This window comes from Apostichopus japonicus, chromosome 16 (genome assembly GCF_037975245.1).
Source record: "Apostichopus japonicus isolate 1M-3 chromosome 16, ASM3797524v1, whole genome shotgun sequence".
Classification (NCBI taxonomy): Eukaryota; Metazoa; Echinodermata; class Holothuroidea; order Aspidochirotida; family Stichopodidae; genus Apostichopus; species Apostichopus japonicus.
This window is the reverse complement of record NC_092576.1, coordinates 37,199,806-37,224,781: the sequence shown is the minus strand read 5'-3', so window position 1 is coordinate 37,224,781 and position 24,976 is coordinate 37,199,806. Positions and strand designations below refer to the sequence as shown.

Here is a 24,976-nt window from a genome sequence, read left to right as displayed (position 1 = left end):
CTTAATATGAGAAAAGAATATTGGAAACAGCTTGAATAACCGCATGTATCTGACCCATAAGTAAGGCAACTCCAGTGATAAAAAGGTGAGGACAAGAGTTAAGTTGGATTTACCTGAATGCCATATTATTTTGCTTTGAGGGGTAGTTGTACGTGTGCGGCATATACATATTGCAAGCTCTTCAAAATCCTGCTGGTATCAATCCATTTCTTGAAACCATTCAGTGTCTTGTCTACCAATACTTCTTCTGCTATACAGGGGCGGATCCAGGGGGGGCCCGGGGGGCCCGGGCCCCCCCTTTTTGAAAATCCTGATTTTTTTTTTTTTTTTTTTTTTTTTACCGCGTTCGAAGGAAAGGGCCCCATGCGTGATCAGTGGCGTAGCTACGGGGGGCCTGAAATTGCAGGCATGAGATCCATATTTTCAGGCTAGGTACATGCTGCTTAGAATACTCGGGAAGTGCCGTTTCCGGCCATCTGGGGGTTTGTAAAGCCAAAAATTTTCTTGTACGCTCCGCGCCAACCGATGATGGCGCTCCGCTTAGATAGTCTTACGTTCAGGTGCGGCTGGACCAGTCAGATCCCCCCCCCCCCCTGTCACAAATCCTGCATCCGCCCCTGATATGTCATTGAATATTCCACAAAACAACTTTTTATGTCCACGAATCCGTCGAAAAACATGATTTTCACTACTGGTTGAGATATAAAATATTGGGAATTCTGAATTTCCTGCAAACATGCGGCTGTGCCTATTCAATACTCACTACTGTATCGCCTTAAAAAATGATGAGTGGAAATAGTTTCTCCAGGACCGTATCGTATCGTGGGTATCGAGTGCGTCTGATATACGAACGTACGTAGTAGTACGTACGTACGTACGTCTATGATGATATGCACTGTACTGTACTGATAAAAACATAGGTGAATTTCACTCCATGGGAGTGATCACTGAGCACATTCCGGTATAAGAGTGAATTTCCACTCCATTGGAGTAAATCTTAACTCCTAATAGAGTTATATTCACTCATATTAGGAGTGAGGGTTAACTCCAATAGAGTGAAATTTCACTCTTAATTTGAAGTGCGCCGAGTGATCACTCCAATGGAATGAAATCCACTCATTTGTTTTTAGAGTGTTGCTAGATATATGAAGAAGAAATTTACATACCAATGCATGTTATCGGTCATCGATTGGCACAAAAAGCCAGATTCTGATGACAGCTGCCTCAAGAAACCCAATAAATGGCCTAATAAGCACCGAGCCACCAATGTGGACCATTACCGAAACATCGATGCGTGTTAGTCTTCCACCCCCTTCCTCTAATGCTATTTAAGTCCACATGTGGGCATATCCTGCAAATCTACCGGTAGCCCACAGGGGTTTGAGTTGGGAGAAAGGCCTTGACAGCTTGAAAGGACAAATGATGCCAACTTCCCTCAAGTTAAAAGTCTGGCTGAGTTGGCAAGGCCAGTCAGCATGAAAGAGAAAAAACTTTTTTGCATTTCTGTCACCAAAGTTGCACATCTTTTTGGTTGCTATTTTGCCTCACAGGTGCCATCTCCTGCGATCTGGGGGGTGCTGAAATCTCAAATTTTCTCTGTACGCTCCGCGCCAACCAAGGTGGCGCTCCGCTTAGATAGTAAACTCCGCCCCCTCCCCCCACAAGAAAGAACAGCCCCCCATGGCCCCCCACTCAAAAAATCCTAGCTACGCCACTGTGCGTGTAATTTTTTGTAAAATAAATTTGCAAAAAGAGTACACCATCATTCTGATAAAGTGAAGGTGAGAGGGGCACTCTGACTGCATCAATAGTCTCCATCTGGAAGGGGGCATCCAAGATGAAATGGCCTGGAGTAGCCTGGTAAAAAGTAGTTTGCATCATCACCTACTCCCCTAAGACGTAAATCCCAGCTCATTGCTCGAAATTGCAAATATATGCCCGGCAAACCATGAATACATGATTTATTGGAAATAAATTTTACTCCAAACTTTCACGAAAAGTAGCACCAAATTGCACCGAGGACCTCCATATTTTGTGAAATTTTCCAAAGGGGAGGGGGGCACCCACTCCCCTTAGACCCCTCCCCCAGGACGACGATTAGGCATTTCCCATCTGGGCCCCCCCTTCGGCGAAATCCTGGATCCGCCACTGCTATATGTATTCCATAAACTCCAAGTTCTGTTGAAAATATATTGCATTCTGACTTTTAAGTGTGCTGGATGTGTTGAACTAATTTTCAGCAAGTATCCTCTGATGCTTTTCTTGTCCAAAACAATTTGGAGTACTTCTCTGGGTCTATGTCGATGTAACCATACTTTATATTGTATACAGTAATTAGGTCCTGCCTCGTTTGGCGTTGTTCCAGTGTTGTTCCTATCAAGTAATACAGACGGCGCGCGACAATAATTAATTTGTTGCTGTACACCTAAAAACAAATCTAGACATTATCGCTCTGTCCAACATTACTTCTGCTTCTGTTGGATACTCGTTAAAAACCCCTCTCGGGTATCACAACGAGGACGGTGGTTCGCAGCGCAGCAGTGCTAATAATAACAATCTTGTTAAACACCTCAAGACTAGGGCTCTCCTTAACGGCCGAGGATTGTGTAATCCAGTCTGTTATAGTCCTAGGATAGAAACTATACTGAAAAGCACGATGATTATGTGGAATTTGTGTATAGCTGCCACGCCTCCATGGTTTCAAGAAGGGATTAGTCTCGTTTGGGACTGCAATTAGGCCATTTACAAGTTGGTAAAAGGCATAAGTCTGGCCCTTTTCCTTCTTTCTGTGAGGGGTTCCCACTTCAAAGTCTTCAAGATCTCAGTGACGCTGGATTAACGCTGGGTTATAGGTAGGTTGATGAATATTTATGGTCATTTAACAAACAATAAACTAATCATTAAATGTAAAACATGTTACTATCCTAACTAATGGTAACTCGAGTCAATATCTCTCAACTGTAGTAAATATCAGAATAGAAGTAATTCGTCGCTATTACTAGCACACCTAATGTTATCAGTGTGTATGTTAGTATGGTCCAGGAGGCGACGACCGCCTAACACATGTCATGTAGCCACTAAAAGGTTGTGTTGTTTGTTATATTTCATGATTAATGCAGCCTTTTCATTAGTTATTCTTATGATAATCCAGTGCTAGAGGGCTTCGAAGTTAATTTATGACATGTGTGTTTTACCAGGATGCAAAATTACGAATGATTACAATCACTATTAAAGTCAATACAAAAGGTTGTGGATGAACATGGATGAACATGGATGTACGTACGGTTGCTATACATTGTTACATTAACTAGGGGAGTCCCATAATTATTATTGTCTTCTAAGGAATTCCTCATTCAGGGACCGTCTGAAACTCTGAACAGGTGTGTCATTAGTTTGTGTTGTTTGGGCCCAGTTTACTATGGGGGTAAGGTGCATGAATTTAAGAAGTTTTACCATTGTTTTTCATTTATTTCCTTACACTGATTATATGCGAAATGGAGACCGAGATAAGAATGAGATAGAATTGGCTGCATTGGACGTCACTGTCTCAATTTGAGTATAACTTAAAACGACATATATTTCCATAACTCTTGCCATCAGAATCCATCACTGATCAAATTTGCAGTGGACAACAACGAACGTTTTAGCAGCATATTCATAGGTTGGTTTTCCAAAGCTGGTGAAATTTTCCCTGAAAGGGAATCGTATCTCAGAAAACTAAACTAGTTTTTAAGTGTCTCTTGTTTTTAAATAAATAGTGAATCCTTAATTTAGAAATTAGAAGGGGCTAATCTTTGTATGCATAAAGGTTACAATACCAATCAACCTTTTTCTCCCTTTATAATTAAATTACAATAAATAATGATAAAGAAACATGTTTCAAATGAATGACTAATAGATGATCTAAGTTTTTCCTTCATAGCAGTTATTGAGTTTAAAATGATGAGAAACGATTTTAATCATCTTCAAAGAGCTAAAATGGTAATATAATAACTGAGTTATGTTCTATAAATAATGTATCCAGTGTTTACTGATTCAAAAATTTGAGTCATCTATCTCACATGTTATGACAAATACATGAAGCTCACAATACCGATGTACTTCTTCTTGTATAATGGCTATGTCACTGATTTTAAGGACACACATGGGATGACCTGGTCCTTGCTAAAGTTGATAAGTAAAACATAGTCACTATATAATAATAAAGTTCTTCTTAATGTTCCTTTTTCCTCTTTTCTTAACATGGACTTTCTAAAAACAACATAATGCCATTGTCTGTTTGCTTTCTTTATTCCAATCATCATTACAAGTATGAGACTTCCAAAGAAATTAAAACAACAACAAGTTTGGAAAACGAAATGTTTTCTGGTTCTGATGGGTAAGATTCTAGCTATGAGAGATAAAAAACAGTTTAATGTCACTCACCAATTGATCTTACCAACACAGAACTTAAAGCTGGGACAAGCTTTCATGTCAAACTATGCAGCTAGTCTTCCATATTCAGTAATTTCTTGAAAGAACTAAACATATTCACCTCTTTCATGCAACTCTTCTCTGATGAGGCTGAAACACAAGTCTACACATCTTCACCCTTACAAAAACTTTCTTGTTTTTTTTTGTATGATCGAAGAGTTGTTAAGACAATAGAAAAACCCAGGGGATAGCAGTTTAGAGATCTCTTTGATTACTAGGCTGTTACTGGAAGCATTCAAACAACAGTGTCTCTCCATTCACTTCTTGATGGTACCACGAAAATGTTCCTTATCAGAAAGAGCAAGCTGTCTTCATCACCATTCACTTGTTTAAGAAACATCAATATTGCACTTTCTCTACCAAAGTCAGCTTTGACTAGCCTAACACTTGTTTGCAATACCAGGATCATAACACTAGCCTTCTTCACCATACCAGTCTCTTGTTTGTAACAGATCATTATCAATCCCATGCTTCTTATCACTGGCTATGCCTTGGGAAGCATCATGACATACATTAAGCATTTAAAAACCAATCACTTGTTTATAACAAAGCATCGTTCCCATGCTTTTGATCACTGGCTAGGCCTTGGTAAGCATTTGGTCATGAAATGAGCCTTTAAATACCAGTCACTTGCTTCACAGTGCCAGTGTATCTCGCAGTAGCTTCCGAACAGCAGCTCCAACAGATGCATTGGTCGGCCCAGAGTTTTGACAAGAAATCTGGTAGATATTAAATGAAAAATGATTGGGACTCCTGATGCAGGGTGATAGTTTCATTGATTGTAGGAAGTGGAAAAGGGTTAGGCTAGTGGAATATCCAATCCATTTAGTACTTTATTAATATAGGCAAGAACAGAGATACAGGTAATGCATACACATTTAAACATTTCAGAGTGACAAATGTTTCTCAAGAACTGTGTGCTTCTATATCTCTTAAACATAAGTCACAAAGAATTCTGCTCTGTTTAAGTTTATGCTTTTTAATTTACAACATCTAGTCTTCTTCTGGTTTTAAATAACCACAGCAACAGCGAAGAGAGTTAAACCCAATAAACACACAAAACAGCTTCTTGTTCAGTCAGTTGCTTCATGAAGGTATTTCTTACCCCTGAGTCTGTGGGACATGACTCCTTTTAAACAGTCAAGTTGAGGATGGCTTAGGGTTAAAATCACTTTAGTCTATAGCAGTACTTTGACTTTAATGATTTGACTGGCCAAGTAGTCTTGAATAGCAAAAACTTGACTTTGTGTAGCTTGTACTTCAACAGGACTTTCTGAATATCATGGAGCGTACATCAATGAAAGATTAGATTCAAAGAGACACTGACCGTTGTGTGATGTGTCACAGACTGAGTAACCCCTAAAAGAAACATTGTGGTCAGTAGAACATGAGTGTGTTTACCTGATTCAGATTTAAGTCTTTTAATTATGATATATGCTGAGTAGTCAAGAAGGATATAAATAAGCAAATACAAAAAGCATAATGAGAACAAGCAGGATTAACTTACTTGGTTTCTAGTATCATAATGACTCTATAATAAAGAAACCACAGATGATTACCTTGAATAAGAATGGCTGCACATCTGGACAGGTGGTGTCGAAGACTGTATCCAACAGAGCTTGATTAGGAGCCTTTGGAATGTAATCATTTCTGTTCATCGCTTCTACGATGCATATTATCTATCAAAGACATATTATAAAGGAAGATTGCATTCAGGTTATGTGGGAATTATACAGCGTATGAGATACAAAATAGATGTGTAGTGAATAATGTTCAAGGGATAATAGCACACACTATATAAAGTAAATATAAAGTTAATACACAATTAAATTTAAAAAAAAAACATTAAGCAATATTGATTAGCACATGAAGAACAGAATTGAGTAACTGATGAAGTTATTTTATTTTATTTTATGAAAAAATTGTATTGAATAATATACAAGGAATAATTACACACATTAAGTAAATCTAAAGTTAATACACAATTAAAAAAAAAATATTAAGCAATATTGATTAGCACATGAGGAAGTGCATTGAGTTACTAATTTTATTTAATAAAATGTTAAAAAGGTTCATGACTGCAGTGTTTAAATTCAAATCATATATAATTCATCAGGCAAAAGTATGACAGGTCTGTATGTTACAATGGTGACTAGTGGGAACAGCTGTGTAGGACATTCATGTATTCTGCTATAGTCTCACACAATAGGCACTGCTTACATAACCTCTATTGTTGGAATAAGACTTCAGGCAGTGGAGTTTGAAGCTACAAGAAAGTTTCTTTGTGATTCAGGCGCCTAAAATATGTCGAATGAGGTAAGAAGAATTACTGGGCAGTACCTTAGCATTCAGGATTTCTCCAAGCTTTTCCCTGTATGCTTGCCTCTCTGTATGAATAAAAAATACAACAGTGGGGTCAAATGTCAATTAAAAAAGGCTTTGGTGTGTGGTCGACCTTTGTTCTCAACATCAGTAATGGCACAGTATATATTTATTCAGGCAATATTTGAAAGGGATTCCACTTTCCTCTGGTTGTCCCTTGGCAACCACACCTATATTAACATATTGGTTCTCCAAACAGCAAATTATGCAAGGCCAGGGCACACATCCTACCCCTCCCTCCCAAATGCTGACTACAGTACCACACCAATTGTAGCAATGCCTTGTAAAATGTAAATATATCTGCACTAGTGACATAACTTTACAAGTTGCCCGTCCTTTAACTGTTTGTGCCCCAACATGGCTCCCTATCTTCCTTGTCCCTGCTCAGAATATCTGTCTACAAGCATGTATGGCTCAATATATGTCTCCTTCATGAATATGCAATGATCTTCTGCAGGACACAAATAAGAGTCTCTTCACTCCATCATCTTCTTCACTACAAGAATCTTGTTTAACTTCACAATGATAAACATATAACAACTACCAGACATTAGAGTATATATAAACCTCTTCTCAGTCAAGGTGTACAGTACTTGTTAGTTTGAGCACGTTGGCAAATCACCACAAAAAGAAATTGACAACACAAAAGTAAGGAAGTTAAAATGAAAATAAGAATAAAATTGGCCAGTGATATCACTTTCGATACTAGAGCTCACGCTTCTCAAGGAATGTTCTCACCTTCACGAAACATTTATACTAGTTGGACAAACAATACTAAAATGTAGAGCATTTGTCTTCACTTACCTTGCTCGTTAGACAGCGATATGACGTTAATCTTCAAAGTCCAAACTTCCCAAGGAATGCTCTCATCAGGAAAAGGCCATCTGTTCTTCTTCTTCTGATAGAGCTCCAAGGAAATCTATCAAATAATGGAAATGAATATTATTATTTCTCAAAGTTTAGGTTCTTTTCTGTTTTCTGCTTTCTGTGAATAGTTTTAAAATTCTTGTGTGTACAGCTTGCTCTTATTCGTCTGAACTGGTCTTTACAAATTTTCTCAAATACTGTTGTAAGATATTGCATTTTCATCAGTAAAAAACATGGCACTTCACGCTAGTAAGATTTTAGTCACATCATATAAAGCAAAACTTAACTGAACTTTCACTTTTAATTATTTATACAAGGAAAGGAAATGAAACGAGGCCAGTTGCAGAACCCTACTTAACTGAGTTGAACTTAACAGTGCATAGCTATTAAAACCTTTTCTCCACTGCCTGTTTACACAGGTGAATCAATTGGGACCTGAGACGTATCTTGTACATATAGTTGCATGCCCTGGTTTTTAGCTGCACACTATGGGAAGTCCCCTGGGGAACACATAATTATTGCACAGTGAAGAGTGACTGTTTGAATTGTGCAAACTTGGATTTTAGGTGAGACAAACTACCAATGACCAACAGTTAACTGTTATAAAGTCATGTCAGAAGGTCTTGCTAAGACTGGTCATTATGCTGTGTCCTTGGGCAAGGCACTTTATCTCCATTGATAGAGACTTTTTACCTTACGTTTTATTAATATTGGTTATTTAAATTTCATGGATTTTCACCACCAATGCCAACATCACTGCGTCGAATCCTACAGCTGGAAAACTTTAATACAGTCGTCATAGCAACAGAGAAACCCACCTGTCCACTTTGGAGACCTGCGTTGACATCTGTGGATCGTGGATCTTTAAATGCTGAGACTTCTCGTCGGAGGTTTTTGTCTAAAGTTGGAGAGTTGCATCTGACCTGTGAGGGGAAAATTTGAGGGATTTGTGAATTTTATGTCAAATAAATACATTTTATGTTTGTGGTTTTCAATCAGACTTGGGGTATGAGTACAAACAGAATCAATATGACTATGAGTACATGTTTGACACTAGAGTTTCTTTATGTGACAAGTTATAAAAGAAGGATCTTGTAAAATTCATGTTGACGAGTATGGGTAAGGTAAATTTGCTAACATAACAATACCAGAATAGTCCAACCACAAATCTGGTTTTAATTCTGCCATCAGTTTACATTAATGCACTGATTGCATGTTTGGTTCATAATGTACTACTCTATAAGTCGTAACACTACTGCATGCTGTTAAACTGTAGCCTGACTGTGGATCCAAGATTTAATTAAACAGGAGAATGTGCCTGTGGGAATTAGGGGCAGTGCAGTACTCAATGATATATTGTAGTGTTTACAGTTAAACAGTAAAATAATACCTATGGGTGTGTAAGGGGCAGTCCAGTACTCAATGACTACTGCATTGTCTAGGGCATACAGTAAAGTAATACCTCTGGGTGTGTACAGTAAGGAGCAGTGCAGTACTTAATGACTACTGTAGTGTCTACAGTTATACAGTAAAGTAATACCTCTGGGTGTGTAGGGGAGCAGTGCAATACTCAATGACTACTGTATTGTCTACAGTTATACAGTACAGTAACACCTCTGGGTGTGTAAGGGGCAGTGCAGTACTCAGTGACTACTGTATTGTCTAGGGCATACAGTTATACAGTGAAGTAATACATCTGGGTGTGTAAGGCACAGTGCAGTACTCAATGACTAGGCTACTGAAGTAGCTACACTAATACAGTAAAGCATTACCTCTGAGTGTGTAAGAGCAGTGCAGTACTCAATGACTAGGCTACTGAAGTAGCTACAGTTAAACAGTAAAGTAATACCTCTGGGTGTGTAAGGGGCAGTGCAGTACTCAATGACTACTGAATTGTCTAGGGCATACAGTTATACAGTAAAGTAATACCTCTGGGTGTGTAAGGGGCAGTCCAGTACTCAATGACTACTATATTGTCTAGGGCATACAGTAAAGTAATACCTCTGGGTGTGTAAGGAGCAGTGCAGTACTTAATGACTACTGTAGTGTCTACAGTTATACAGTACAGTAATACTTCTGAGTGTGTAAGGGCAGTGCAGTACTCAATGACTACTGTATTGTCTACAGTTATACAGTACAGTAATCTTTCTGGGTGTGTTAGGGGCAGTGCAGTACTCAATGACTATTGTAGTGTTTACAGTTAAACAGTAAAGTAATACCTCTGGGTGTGTAAGGGGCAGTCCAGTACTCAATGACTACTGTATTATACTGTCTAGGGCATACAGTAAAATAATACATCTGGTGTGTAAGGAGCAGTGCAGTACTTAATGACTACTGTAGTGTCTACAGTTATACAGTACAGTAATACTTCTGAGTGTGTAAGGGGCAGTGCAGTACTCAATGACTATTGCAGTGTTTACAGTTAAACAGTAAAGTAATACCTCTGCGTGTTTAAGAGGCAGTGCAGTACTCAATGACTACTGTATTGTCTATGTTATACAGTACAGTAATACCTCTGGGTGTGTAAGGGGCAGTCCAGTACTCAATGACTACTGTATTGTCTAGGGCATACAGTTATACAGTAAAGTAATACCTCTGGGTGTGTAGGGGAGCAGTGCGGTACTCAATGACTACTGTAGTGTTTAGAGTTATACAGTAAAGTAATACCTATGGGTGTGTAAGGGCAAGGGCGGCGGAAGCACTTTTAATCTGGGGGGGGCACCAACATCAAAGGGCACTTTGCAGAAATTCGATTAGATGCAGCCTTATATTACCTTTATAAGTCTTATTGTATTATCTTATTTGCGTATACACATCACTCCATCAACACCCCCCCCCCCCCCCACCTTCAAGGAAAATATGCATACTAGCACTGCAATATCCAATGTGCAAATTGGAAAACAAGGAACAAGTTTTCTTTTGAGACAAAATGAGGTGAAAATCATGCTAGTTGCTTATGTAGGAATCTTCGAATTAGAGTTTATTTCTTATTAATATCTTAACAATTTATTCCATTCGAAATAGCTTTGAGTTTGACCCACAGTAATTCATTAAAAGTCAGGGGCTTAGCCAGGATTTGCACAGTTGTATGCACGACTATCTGAGCGGAGCGCCACCATCGGTTGGCGCGGAGCGAACAATAACATTTTTGGTTTTACAAACCCCTCAGATGGCCGGAAACGGCCCTCCCGAGTGTTCATTCTGGTTCCCTGGCCTCTTGCTAACTTGAGACACCTCAATTTTTATGTAGAAAAAGGGCACAGTTTTAACCTGAGGAAAAGTGGGGGGGCACGTGCCCCCTGTGCCCCCCCCCGTTCCGCCGCCCTTGTGTAAGGGGCAGTCCAGTAGTCAATGACTCCTGTATTGTCTAGGGCATACAGTAAAGTAAAACCTCTGGGTTTGTAAGGAGCAGTGCAGTACTCAATGACTGTATACTGTACATAGTGTCTACATTTATACAGTACAGTAATACCTCTGGTTGTGTAAGGAGCAGCGCAGGAATGACTACTGTATCGTCTACAGTTATGCAGTACAGTAATCTTTCTGGGTGCGGGTTGTTGAAGTGGACTATCGATATATATCTATATGTAGGGGGATCTGGAAATCATCCGTCAAACAGAATTAAGTTTTTAGTTGTGCAATTGTGAATTATGAGGGATATAAAGGCTGTAAAATTAGGTCTTAAGATCAGATACATACAAGGCTTGTGCCAATATCTACTTTTAATTAGTCTGTGGTGTTTAAAAGTGGAGATGGAGTCATAGGCGTAGGAGCCTCATTTGATTTGGGGGGGCTGTAACGACTTGCCCGAAAAATATAACCAAAATTTTTCGCGCGCAGCGCGCGTTTCGCATGTTAATGTGCTTATCATAGGCATTCTTCGGTTATTACATCACATGCCAATAACAAACAATCATTTTCCGTGTTTTTACCCTTCCATATTGGTTAGAGTTATTGGGGAAGTCGTTACAACAATAATGATAATAATATAAGTTTAACCATTGAAAAACACATTGCAAATTCTTCTTCTTTTCAGTAGGTGCCAGTGGCGGAGCTATAGGGGTAGTGGTCAGGGGGGAGAGAATGGTCTGTAGGGGCGCTTTCTCGACACTATCTAAGCGGAGCGCCACCACAGGTTGGCGCGGAGCGTAAATTTTTTGAGTAAAGATACTCCCTAGATCGCCGGAAATGACCCTTTCCAGGCCTTGCTAATTTCAAGATAAACGAAGAATAAATAGGTGTCATCGCCATTTGTCAGAAAATTGCACCAACAAAATGTGACAAATGTCAAAGGTATTTGAGAGCGCAATAAAAAGTCAATAATCGCGAATAAGCAAAGAGTGGTAAAAAGCTGAAAAGGGCACCAGCAGTCCATTTGAGTCCGTCAGAGGGGCATCCGCCCCCTCTGACTGTATGGACGCTCCGTCACTGGTAGGTGCCCGAAAAATTCTCAGCATATTGCCCGAATTTTCACCAAAAATTTGAAAAACACATTGCAAATTATTATTCTTTCAGTAGATGCCAGAAAAATTCTCAGCATATTGCCGAATTTTACCCCCAAAAAATGAAAAACACACTGCAAATTATTATTCTTCGGCAGTAGGTGCCCGAAAAATTCTCAGCATATTGCCCGAATTTTCACCAAAAATTATGGTTGGGGGGGCTGCAGCCCCCCCAGCCCCCCGCCTCCTACGCCTATGGATGGAGTACACCCCCACCACCCTACCACCAACCCTGCCTCTGGATATATGCTGCACCCAATTGTATGGAGGTTGCAACGGACATCTGAAGGATCTATCAGTGTTCGACTATATAGCTCTTTTACACACATACCAAAGATAATGAAACATGTATGAATATTTTACTTACATATGTCAAATCAACAAAGTCACAATCAGTCTCCACCACACCGACAGTACCGATGAGGAAAGCACCTTCCTGTTTGTAGTGAAACTGAAAGAACAATTTAAAGGTAATGTACGGATGTATTATTGAAAAAGTGTATAACTCAGTACAGGAAACATTGCTGTAATATGAGTACATGTACAGACATCTCACTACATGTCTACAGTATTAAAGTAATAACAAGTTACAGAAATGGAAAATTTGAAGTGTTCCTGTACCTTTCCTGTTGTTCTGTGTTATTTACAAATTGTATAACTCAGTACAGGCAACATTGCTGTAATATGAGTACATGTACAGACATCTCACTCCATGCCTACAGTACAGTAATAACAAGTTACACACAGAAATGGAAAATTAGAAGTGTTCATGTACCTTTCCTGTGGTTCTGTGCTATTTACAAAGTGTGTAACTCAGTACAGGCAATATTGCTGTTATACGAGTACATGTACAGACATCTCACTACATGTCTACAGTACAGTTAAAACAAGTTACACATAGAAATGGAAACTTGGGAAGTGTTCCTGTACCTTTCCTGTGGTTCTGTGTTATTTACAAAGTGTGTAACTCAGTACAGGCAACATTGCTGTAATATGAGTACATGTACAGACATCTCACTACATGTCTACAGTACAGTAATAACAAGTTACACACAGAAATGGAAAATTGGGATGTGTTCCTGTACCTTTCCTGTGGTTCTGTGTTATTTAAAAAGTGTGTGACTCAGTACAGGCAACATTGCTGTAATATGAGTACATTTTCAGACATCTTACTACATGACTACAGTACAGTAAGAAAGTTACACACATAAATGGATAATTGGAAGTGTTCCTGTACCTTTCCTGTGGTTCTGTGTTATTTACAAAGTCTATAACTCAGAACAGGCAACATTGCTGTAATAAGAGTACATGTACAGACATCTCACTACATGTCTTCAGTGCAGTAAGAGTGTTACACACAGAAATGGAAAGATTGAAGTGTTCCTTACCTTTCCTGTGGTTCTGTGGAAAAGTATGGTATGAAAGATGCTGTTGACAACCTCCTCTAGCTGCTTACTCTCAACAGTCTGCAAAAAAGAGAAGAAATGAATGAGAACAAGATCCACAATAAAATGGAAATCAATGCAAAACAATAAATTGTTGGACTTGAAACACATCATTTATAAGCTTGGTTAAGGTGAGAAGGATGGGCTAACAAATTACCAACAATGTGTGTTTAGGACCAGTGCGGTGTCTCACACTGACAGAAAGGAACATACAGTATAACCATTGGTTCAATGTGATGATACAGCACTCCCACTGTTCCTTCCTTAACATTATTACATAACAGTATAGTATGACCGCATTCCCATTGAGGTCATTTCCCCTATCACCACCCCCCTCACCCATAGGTACTGTATTGTTTTTATTTAAATATAAACTAAAGAATAACATTTGATGAACCCCCAGTCCCGATGCGCCCTCTAAAGCTAACAACTAGAGCATCCAATCGCAGTGGACCCTATTATTGCACAATAAGCACAAGCCCAGGATGTTCAATAAATAAGTACAAGTTAACCTAACATAACATTATTCATATAGGCCCTCCTGTTACGTGTATGGCAATACTTCATTAAATAAGCACAAGCTAACCTAACAAAGCCTAGACCAAATGTCAATCATATAGGCCCCCCCTGTTATACAAGAACTGCAATTCTTTGCAGGATGCAAGATTAGTCAGATTGAATATGGTTGCAAATCTCGGTGGCCGAAAACATAATTTAATGGTCTATCGACATTTGCTGAAACTTACAGAACTGTAAAGCAACAGTCAAGGTGTCAGTCCATAAACATTACAACCTGAAATTTACAGAACTAAAGTGTTTGAGATTGTATGTTGTACTGCTGTTTATTTTATATACTTGTTTCTCAATAGGGTCAGCATTGTGCTTTTTGTACATCACATTTACATACATGTTTATTGAGGGCAGGGTAACTTACGGCAGGGAGGTATTAAAAAAGGAAAATTCAGTTCCAGGGAGGGCGGGCCTGAACAATCACAGATGATGTACAGTACAGTACATCCAGAAAGGAATAATTTTTTTACTTTAAGCAATTAAAAAACTCTGCGCACATTCAAACTTATCAATGTCAATGTGTTAACTCTCATACCTGCAATGCTTTAAAATGACTTACAGTCAACAGTATCATGGTACTGTTTATTGTGTTATTTATATCACTAAGTAGTACTGTAACTCCTAAGTAGGTTTAATAACAACCAATTAAATCAATATATTGTTCTCTTACTAGTGTCGAGAACAAACTTAAAGACTATATCTATAACCATGAACAATCTATATATCGCAACTTTCTATTTCTATAATATATCTCTTTAACTATACTTTGTAAATATTATTGCTATGGAGATGGAATTCTTGGGCGTGAGCCAGTGAAAGTCCGAAAGTTGGTGCTTATGTAGGTCAGGCAGGATGAAGGAGAGATAAGGGGAGATGGGGGTCAAGAGGGGTTAGAGATGTGTGTGTGTGTTTCTACAGTATGCTATATGTACAGACTACTTATGATATTGTGTGAGAGGAAGGGAGTTCACTGTTCACTTTGACTTTGACTTGGAATATTGGCTTGTGTTGTTGTGCTGGCTGTTGGGAAAATGAAGGGTGTGGCTGAGTGAAGTGACTGCAAACTGATAGAGACCTGAGAGATTGAGTGAAGGAGTTTGGGACTGGAGTAGTGAAGGAATAAAAGTCACAGAACATTATAAATATTCTCTATTCTTATCTTTGGAATTCCACGCTTCCACATGAAACTTTGCAGCTTTGTCGGGATTAAACTAACATCGATCCTCTACTCGACAAATTGGTAGCAGAGCGAGGTTTGTAAAAGTCTGATCAAGAACAGTTTCCGAAGGTAAGAAGAGAAGAGAGAGAGAGAGAGAGAGAATAAAGAGAGATAGGCTATACTATAGAAATCCATGCTAGGAATTCTTAGCCCAATATAGGCCTATCAAATAAGAAAAAGCAATTGCCTATGAAAATGCAGCCATGTAATAAATGTGAGAGAGAGACAGAAGACGGCATTGATTGTGATCACTGTAAGAAATGGTGGTGCTGTGTCTGCATAAATGACCCAATAAGTGACATCATTACAGAAAAGCTATATCATGCTTTAAATGATTTGGAGCAGTTTTCTTGGGTGTGTGAAGATTGTGGTGGTGGCAATTTACTGGCCCAGCTGGTCCAAAATGGCACATTCACAGTGATTCAACTTAGCCAGTATGGATGCAATCTTAAAGTCCTAAACGAAATAAATGGTGCCACTGCTCAGCCTGATGCATCAAGGCTAAGAAGCCAGTCCAAATATCAAAATACCATGTCTACACCGGAGGTCCCAGGGGACAGAGTCCCGAAGGCAACCCCTTCTGAAAGTTCCATGAAATCCCAAGGGGATATGACAGGTCATTTACTACAGATTTTGCTACAGTCACAACAACAGATGCAACAATTATTTGAAAGTCAACAACGCTCCCAGGAGCACATGCAACAAATTATACAGATGCAGCAACAGGCCAATCAACAAAATCAGTCACAAACAATGCAGCTCCTTCAAGAAATTAAAGATCAAAGAACTTTAGACCAAGAAAGGTTGATTGAAACTATCCAAAATCCAACGTCCAGCTCACCACAAGGAACCATAGGTGGACAGTCAGTTCGGTCACCAATAATGACCAAGCTTCCTAAAATCCAGTTGCCAACATTTGCGGGTGAAATTCTCAAATGGCCTAATTTTTGGGAGTCTTTTGAGATTAATGTAGACAGCCAACCACAGTTGAGTAACAAACAAAAGCTAGATTATCTCCTTCAACTCTTGACTGGTCCTGCCTACGATAAAATCAAAGGACTGGGCCTAGAAGGAAACAAGTATGTAGATGCAGTTGCCATATTAAAGGAGCAGTATGGTGATAAAATGCACCAGAAAAGGGCCCTCTGGAACAGCCTCCATTCAATAAAACAAGTGAGAGAGAATATGGGAAATCTAGAAAAGTTTGTTGATGAGACCAATGCTCTCACAGTGGCCTTAAAGAGGCAGGGTGTACCAGATGAAGCTCTCAATGCTTATGTACCAGAATTGACAGACAAGCTGCCAAGGTCCTTGACCATTGAAATGAATAAGATGAGATTCCTCCAAAACAAACACAAAAAAGAACAGTCCATGCAAGAATTTTTGGACTTCCTAAAGAATTTCCATTTGCTAGCCATAACAACTGGAAATACCAGTAAAAAAAGAGAATCAAAAGAGGAATCTAGTGATCCAATCCAACAACCAACAAACAAACTGCCTACTGCAAATTTTGCTCAAGATGCTTCCCAAGTGTACAGACGACCATGTTTGTTTTGTGGTAAAGGCAACCACTGGAGTGATGAATGTCGGAAAGTGACCGACATAAGAAAACGACGTGAGATGGTCCAAAAAGAAAATCGTTGTTTCAAATGCTTAAATAAAGGCCATCTATTCAAAGATTGCAAAAGAAAGAAGCCATGTTTTCACTGTAAAGATGTGAATCATAATTCAGCATTATGCTTCAAGAAAAAAGTTGAGCAGCCAACGCATCTTAATGTCCAAATTGAAGAAGAAAAGAAACAAAATGAAATCGAAAAGGTGCAGATTGATGGCTACTTAACAGCTAGTCGACAAGAACATGGGATTATCATGGCAGCTTTCAAATATCCAATCACTAATCCAGTGACCAAAGAAAGAAAACATATGCATGTTTTTCTAGATACAGGGGCAAAAGTAACCTGTATTAGTGCAGAGGCAGCTGAAAGATTGAATTTGAGATCACAGAAGAAGGTAACATTGGAAACCTCAAGATTTAACACAGATCAGGCTGAAACAGTGGTGGCAGGAATGGTGGAATTAGAATTAAATGGGCCTAGAGGTTTTAAGCTTGATATCGAGGCCTACAGTATCCCTAAAATGGCTCCACCAATGGGATTAGAGGCAATTCATTTCGATAAAGCTACCTGGAAGAAAATTCAGGCTTTGAATCCTCTCAACATACCACCTAACTCGAGCAAATCAATGCCAATTGACATCATTATCGGGATCGATTACTGGTATGATCTTATGGGTGCTGGTTTGCCTATAACAGCTATTCAAGATAGCCTAGTAGTCCACCACTCACCACTGGGAAATATCCTTTGCGGAAAGGCTAAAAAGATGACAGATCCAAAATCTGATAAAAGAGAAGTTGATCCATTTATCAACAAGCAACCATTGAAAGTAAATCAAATGTTATGCCTGAGTAAGAAGGAAGACCCCATACAGCAATTATGGGATCTAGAAACTATTGGAATCCAATCCGATGATCTCAGTCAGGCACAAAAAGATGAGGAAATCCTACAACGATTCAAAGATACCGTCCAGTATGAAAATGGTCGATATACCGTGGGTTTCCCTTGGAAGGATGATAAGATCGTTTTGTCAAGCAATTTCAGTACTGCCAAAGGGCGACTTTCATCCACACTAAAGAGTCTGTGTCCATCTGGGGAACCAACTCCTAGGTTCCAGAAATACAATCAAATCATTGAAGATCAGCTGCAGGCTGGTATAGTTGAAGCAGTGACATCCAAACAACCAGACGGTCCTAGAGTACACTACATTCCCCATTTAGCAGTAAATAGGGAAGACAAGGCAACTACCAAACTAAGAGTGGTGTACGATGCCAGTGCAAAAACAAAAAAGGAAAAGAAGTGTCTAAACGACATAATGCATGCTGGTCCGTGTTTGCTCAAAGACCTTGCAGGTCTGTTGATACGTTTCCGACTACCAAAGATTGCAATGGTGTCAGATATTGAGAAAGCTTTCCTTCAGGTGGGACTAAGATTGGAAGATAGAGATGCGACACGATTTCTGTGGCTGAAAGACCATACAATGCCTATCATCGATGGCAATATACAAGTGTACCGTTTCTCCAGAATTCCTTTTGGAATTGTCGCTTCACCCTACTTGCTGGGGGCTACGATCAACTTCCATCTAGATAAAAATCCTGGTGATGTCAGCAATCAAATCAAGAACAACGTGTACGTCGACAATGTGATCATCGGCTCAAACAGCGTTCAGGAAGCTGTAAAGCTATACCAAGAAGCAAAACAGCTGTTTGACAATGCTTCAATGAATCTGAGAGAATGGCTCTCCAACAGCAAAGAATTCAACCAAATGCTGCCAGAGAAAGACAGGGCAAAGGGCACGGAAGTCAGCGTGCTTGGGATGCTTTGGGACATCCAAGTGGATACAATCAAAACTAAGTTGATTGTAGATGATCTTGAGAAGACTACAAAAAGATCTACTCTTCAACAATTGGCAAAGATATTTGATCCACTGGGTTTTCTAAGTCCTATAACTATCAGAGGAAAGATACTCCACCAAGAAATGTGGAAAGAGAAATTCGACTGGGATGATCCCTTGCCAGAAGACTATGTGGTCAAGTGGAAGGCTCTTCAAAGGGAGCTTGTAGGAGCGAAGAAATTTAGTATCCCAAGATGGATCCTAAGTGGTGAGATGATCCCAGTACAACTAATTTGCTTCACTGATGCAAGTCTTGAAGCTTATTCTGCCTGTGTCTATGTTAGACAGAAGGTAGCATCTACCGTGAAGTGCAGTCTGATATTTGCCAAAGCCCGTGTTGCTCCTATTAAACGAAAAATGACTCTTCCCCAGCTGGAGCTCACTGCAGCACTGATTGGATCTAGAGCTATGAGATTTGTAGAGAAAGAGCTGCACTACCCAGTGAGTAGAAAATTTTTGTGGAGTGATTCACAAATCACCCTACATTGGATTAATTCTGAGAAGGAGCTTCCAGCATATGTCCAAAGAAGGACCCAAGAGATTGTCGGTAAAGGTGACATTACATTCAACTATGTGGATACAAAGGAGAATCCAGCCGACCTGGCAACAAGAGGCATTTCAGCAAAAAGTCTGAAAGAGTCAAACTGGTTGACCGGTCCTAAGTGGACCATCCGAGAGGAGATCTATTGGCCCAAATGGTCACCAGGTCAAAAAGAGCAAAACTTGCCATTGGTACTCAATAAGGGCAACAAAGAAAAAGAAAAATCCTATCTAAGGCAAGAAGCCCATCTGATGAGTACATGTGGAGAGGTGTCAACCCCATTTGGCATTGATGTCAGCCGATACGGAAACATCGGAAAGCTGATGAGAGTTACAGCATATTGTCATCGTTTCATCAACCTATGCCTCAAAAGGGATATTCCTGATACCAAAGCAGTCACAGTTAAAGAACTGCAATACGCCAGAAATCAATGGATCCAGGTTGTCCAACAACAAGGTTTTAACGAAGAGATAAACCTGCTCAAGAAAGGGGAAAGAAATCAGTTGATCAAACAACTTGATCTGTTTCTAGATGGGGATGTAATTCGTTGCGGTGGGAGGCTTGCAAATGCAAACCTCACAGAGGAAAGTCAATATCCCACCCTTCTTCCTCGTGACAACAAATTCACAACTCTAGTGATCAATAAGGCACATGACAAGGTTTTCCATGCTGGAGCAAGATCCACCTTGGCAGAAGTAAGATTGAGATATTGGATTCCTCATGGACTTACTGAGATAAAAAAGTGTCTAAAGAGATGTCTCATCTGCAGAAGAGTTCAAGGTGGGACATTTAGACCACCTAAGATGGCCCAGTTGCCTGCAGAGAGAGTTCAAAGAGCGCCAGCCTTCAAATACACTGGTTTAGATTATATGGGTCCTCTCTTCATTCGTGAAAAGAAAGACACTGAACATCAAAAACGGTGGATTGCTATATTCACTTGTTTTACTACCAGAGCTGTACATCTGGAATTGATCGGAGATTGTTCAGCCGAGTCAGCAGTTCAAGCTGTGGAACGATTTATTGGGAGGAGAGGAACTCCACACACCATCCTGACAGACAATGCTCTTCAATTTAAGAAAGGAGCAAGTATTCTGCAAGCTATCTGGGGACAAAAGCCAAGTGAGGAAATAAGAGAATGTCTCACTGCCTTTTACTCTGAAAAAGGCATTAATTGGTGCTATATTCCTGAAAGGTCACCCTGGGTTGGCGGCTTCTATGAAAGACTTGTAGATCTGGTGAAAAGAGCCATCAAGAAAACTCTGTGGAAGATGACTATTAAGGATGAAGGTTTGAGAACCCTCATTGCTCAAATTGAGGGAACTCTTAATACCAGACCTCTTCTTCCATTGTCAGCTGATATAAATGATCAGTCTATCCTAACACCTGCAAGTCTGATGGCTCCAATGTGTCAACTGGGTATGCCTCCTTCGAATGAGGACCCTACTGATCCAGATTATGACCCCAATCCTCGAGGAAAGGCAACTCTACTACGTCAATGGAAATTGAGAGAGAAAAAGCTTGATCATTTCTGGAAGATCTGGCAAACACAATACCTACAGGAACTCCGAGAAGCCCACCAAACTCACTTCAGGTTGACCCGTGGTGAAATTTGTCGCCTACCACAGAAAGGTGAAATCTGCCTTATTCGTGAAAGCACCCCGAGAGTCTCCTGGAAAATGGGGAGAGTTACAGATCATGTCCCATCTGCTGATGGTGAGGTGCGATTTGTCAAGGTCAAACTTCCGTCAGGATTCATTACCAAACGAGGCGTTAAAGATCTGGTTCCACTAGAAGCAGACTTCAGCGGAAGTGACGATGACCACACCACGACCCTCCTTTTCATGCCACTTTGTTTGATGGCCCCCGGAGATTGTCGAGAACAAACTTAAAGACTATATCTATAACCATGAACAATCTATATATCGCAACTTTCTATTTCTATAATATATCTCTTTAACTATACTTTGTAAATATTATTGCTATGGAGATGGAATTCTTGGGCGTGAGCCAGTGAAAGTCCGAAAGTTGGTGCTTATGTAGGTCAGGCAGGATGAAGGAGAGATAAGGGGAGATGGGGGTCAAGAGGGGTTAGAGATGTGTGTGTGTGTTTCTACAGTATGCTATATGTACAGACTACTTATGATATTGTGTGAGAGGAAGGGAGTTCACTGTTCACTTTGACTTTGACTTGGAATATTGGCTTGTGTTGTTGTGCTGGCTGTTGGGAAAATGAAGGGTGTGGCTGAGTGAAGTGACTGCAAACTGATAGAGACCTGAGAGATTGAGTGAAGGAGTTTGGGACTGGAGTAGTGAAGGAATAAAAGTCACAGAACATTATAAATATTCTCTATTCTTATCTTTGGAATTCCACGCTTCCACATGAAACTTTGCAGCTTTGTCGGGATTAAACTAACATCGATCCTCTACTCGACAACTAGTTCAAAGACTTGAGATCTGGCATTCATCCTTCTATTAAATTTTCTTCTCCACTGCTCGCCCTGTACGTCTGAGTTAACTGTGCTGCAATAAAAAATTGGAAGTAATAAATTATACTTGCAGATATAAACATGGTCAAAAATATATAGGGATGACATAAAAGTAATTAACACGGCTCTCAAATAAGAAGAGAATCCATTAATGAGATTTACTGTAAACTTCATTTGAAAGGATCAATTTTAACCAACATTATTGACAGCAACCATGATTGTAGTACATTCCAAATGTACTTATCAGTGGCCTACAACAAACCTTATGAGTTGCTATGATCCCATACCCTACACATCTATACTAAAAACACTCTTCTACTTCTCATAAAGATACAGGTACATATCAAGAGTCATCCCACCAGTGGCCTACAGCATACTTTGTGAGTCATTATGATCCTATACCCTACACATCTATACTAAAAACACTCTTCTGCTTCTCATGAAGACACAGGTACATAGCTATACTCATCCCACCAGTGGCCTACAGCATACTTTGTGAGTCATTATGATCCTATACCCTACACATCTATACTAAAAACACTCTTCTGCTTCTCATAAAGATACAGGTACACATAAGAGTCATCCCATCAGTAAGCTGATGGTAAGCAATATTACAGTATCAATAAATTGCCAACCATGTTACTGTGCAGACAGTGCAGTATACACAGTTATTTATTTTGAAGCCATTCTCCCAACCCCTTCCCCCATTCTAAGGGCTGGGACACATCTTAAAGTGCAATATTAATCTTTCAGTCAATGTGCAATTAAGACAAACTGGCTTAAAGCAAGGAGATTGTTGAATAAAGTCTGCAAACTGATAGTATCGGCAATGTTTGGTTTCCAGGTTTACGAAAGTATTGAACCAGCCTCGCTAAATTAGATGTGTTACCCTCTTACTAGTGAACAAAATTGGCCAGTATAAGTAATGTAATGAGCATAGATAGCCTACTGTAGCAGTTTAGCAAAGCTGGATTGTCGGGTATAACTGCACTGTTATATGTGGTCAACCAATAATTGATTACTGATGAAGTAGTCTAGAATTAAAATCCTCCAACGAAAGTTTCAAAGCGTTCCTTATAAAAACATAAGAAATCACTTTCTTACATCCCTAATCACTAAAACAGATGCTTTACACTGCAGTGTTAATAAAATAAACTAACATAAAATAAGCATTTCTGAAGTTAGGGCACTAGGTAAATTGAGGCTGAAATTCCAGTATTTCCACTTTGGATTAATCCAACACTGAACCTTGTCTTTTCTCTAACATGTAAATACTGTGTGTCATACATTAGGAGAGCATGTGCTCCAACCAGCTGAACCATCACGGTGAACATAAATCCAAGCAAAGGTTAAAATACTCTAGTGCTAGCACAGGCTAGGCATATACTGCTACTGCAAGGCCTAACTTAGTTAGGACCACCAATGTTTTTTACATTTGATTTTGAATGTTTCTACTAGAACTAGGAACTGAAATAGTAGACGTCCTCGTTATAAACACTAACCAAATGTTCAACTTGAAGTAACGCTACGGGTGCTATGCTAATTCAGCCTGTTCTTTAGAACTGTAAATGCACTATCCGTTTAAGTTACTCCTGTGCGTATCATAGCTCTACTCGCTGAACCAGTTACTTAGTATACACATGCTACTATCACTGTATCGGCTTAGGCTAGATAAAGGCTAGGCCTTGGCCTAGTCAGTAGGCGAGTGGAAGGGTTAACATTAACTTTTACTAACTGTTAGGCCAGGAAATCCTCTGCAATTGCGAAGATATGTTGACCAATAAAGATGAAGCTTAAACATTACGAATGTGTATTAACAAGCTTAACAAATCACTGCCCAAGCTTATCGTGGGGTATCTTCCATTGTATCGAGATAACGTACAATTGCGCACCAGACCAAGAAAAACGTAAACATCGGCCTATGACGTAATAAAACAATGCTTTTGTATAATCGTAGTAGTTCATTATAGAACGCCGAAAGGGTAAATAATTATGGGAACATGAACTTAAACTGACGATAGTTGGAAAATTGGAGGGCGACGGTCGGAATTTCCGACTGTCGCTTTTTAGTTTATCTAGGCCTATTCATATATTCCTGTGATTGGGAATGACCTAAAAATTGAAAAATTTCGGTCAAAATTGACCTTTAATCAGTCATATTTAATTTACCACGTTTTCCTTGCCCCAAATTTTGTCTCGCGATCCTTATACTCCACCATACAAAACTTCGTATGATTTTTAATACTCTAAAAAGATGCCTAATAAAACTACCGTCATAGGCGAAGGAGCCCAATTTGATTGAGGGGGAGGGGGGGGGGGGCTGTAACGACTTGCCCGAAAATATAACCAAAAGTTTTTGCCCGCTTTCCGCGCGTTCAACATGTTAATGTGCATATCATATAGGCAAACATCGGTTATTACATCGCATGCCAATATCATACAATCATGTTACCCTTCCATATTGGTTAGAATTATTGGGGAAGTCGTTAAAATTTTAATTATAACAATAATATAAGTTTAACCATTGAAAAAATACATTGCAAATTATTCTTCTTTCAGTAGGTGCCCGCAAAATTATCAGCATGAAGTGAGTGCCAGTGAGTACAAATGTATCGAGAAAAGTTCGGAACAAAAGTGCAGTCGCGAAAGATGGGTGTCTGGCTGACACTGACCATATCGTTGACGAGTAGGGCGGGGGGGGGGGGCTACAAGGCAGCAGTCGGAATTTTCTAGCTTCAGATCCCATCCAATTGGATTTTCAGTCACTACCCCCCCTCCCCCTCCCCCATCATCATGCCTTAGCTACGTCCCTGGCTGCATGCTTTAGTTTAGTTACATAGATATATACATAATGATCCTCATGTGGTGCAAGTTACATCTTCAAATAACGACAAAGAGAATGTTTTCTAAAACTTGCAGTCTTTCCACAAGAAGGATGCACTTGCATTTACGAAAAACCCGGGAAATGGATTAGCCAGAAAGGG

At 39.6% G+C, this 24,976-nt stretch overlaps 1 protein-coding gene and 1 long non-coding RNA gene across 5 annotated transcripts; one reads left to right on the top strand and one right to left on the bottom strand.

The window, feature by feature from the left end:
* The first annotated feature begins 2,211 nt into the window (after positions 1-2,211).
* LOC139982289 (uncharacterized) lies at positions 2,212-4,409 on the top strand. Its single transcript, XR_011798104.1, has 2 exons — positions 2,212-2,852; positions 3,601-4,409. It is a non-coding gene; the product is annotated as an uncharacterized lncRNA (long non-coding RNA).
* LOC139982287 (autophagy-related protein 101-like) lies at positions 4,272-23,910 on the bottom strand. Of its 4 annotated transcripts, none has more exons than XM_071994969.1 (9): positions 23,728-23,910; positions 21,942-22,026; positions 13,613-13,690; positions 12,592-12,675; positions 8,541-8,645; positions 7,660-7,774; positions 6,814-6,860; positions 6,033-6,152; positions 4,272-5,192 (listed from the first exon to the last, which is right to left on the bottom strand). In XM_071994969.1, exons 2-9 carry the CDS (start codon positions 21,969-21,971, stop codon positions 5,109-5,111), a joined length of 663 nt encoding a protein of 220 aa, XP_071851070.1. In that variant the 5' UTR covers positions 21,972-22,026; positions 23,728-23,910; the 3' UTR covers positions 4,272-5,108. The 4 variants fall into 4 exon arrangements, with proteins under 4 accessions (XP_071851070.1, XP_071851071.1, XP_071851072.1 ...); XM_071994970.1 differs by having other exon boundaries at positions 21,942-22,021; XM_071994971.1 differs by lacking the exon at positions 13,613-13,690 and having other exon boundaries at positions 23,728-23,909.
* Positions 23,911-24,976: the final 1,066 nt, after the last annotated feature.

Bases quoted from the DNA above. Each gene is read 5' to 3' on its own strand.
- LOC139982287 (XM_071994969.1), bottom strand. From the start codon at position 21,971: ATGAATGCCAGATCTCAAGTCTTTGAACTA. The intron at 7,775-8,540 runs GTGGGTTTCTCT...ATTATTTGATAG, and splicing joins CAGGTCTCCAAAGTGGACAG to ATTTCCTTGGAGCTCTATCA. The intron at 6,153-6,813 runs GTACTGCCCAGT...TGTCTTTGATAG, and splicing joins GAGAAATCCTGAATGCTAAG to ATAATATGCATCGTAGAAGC.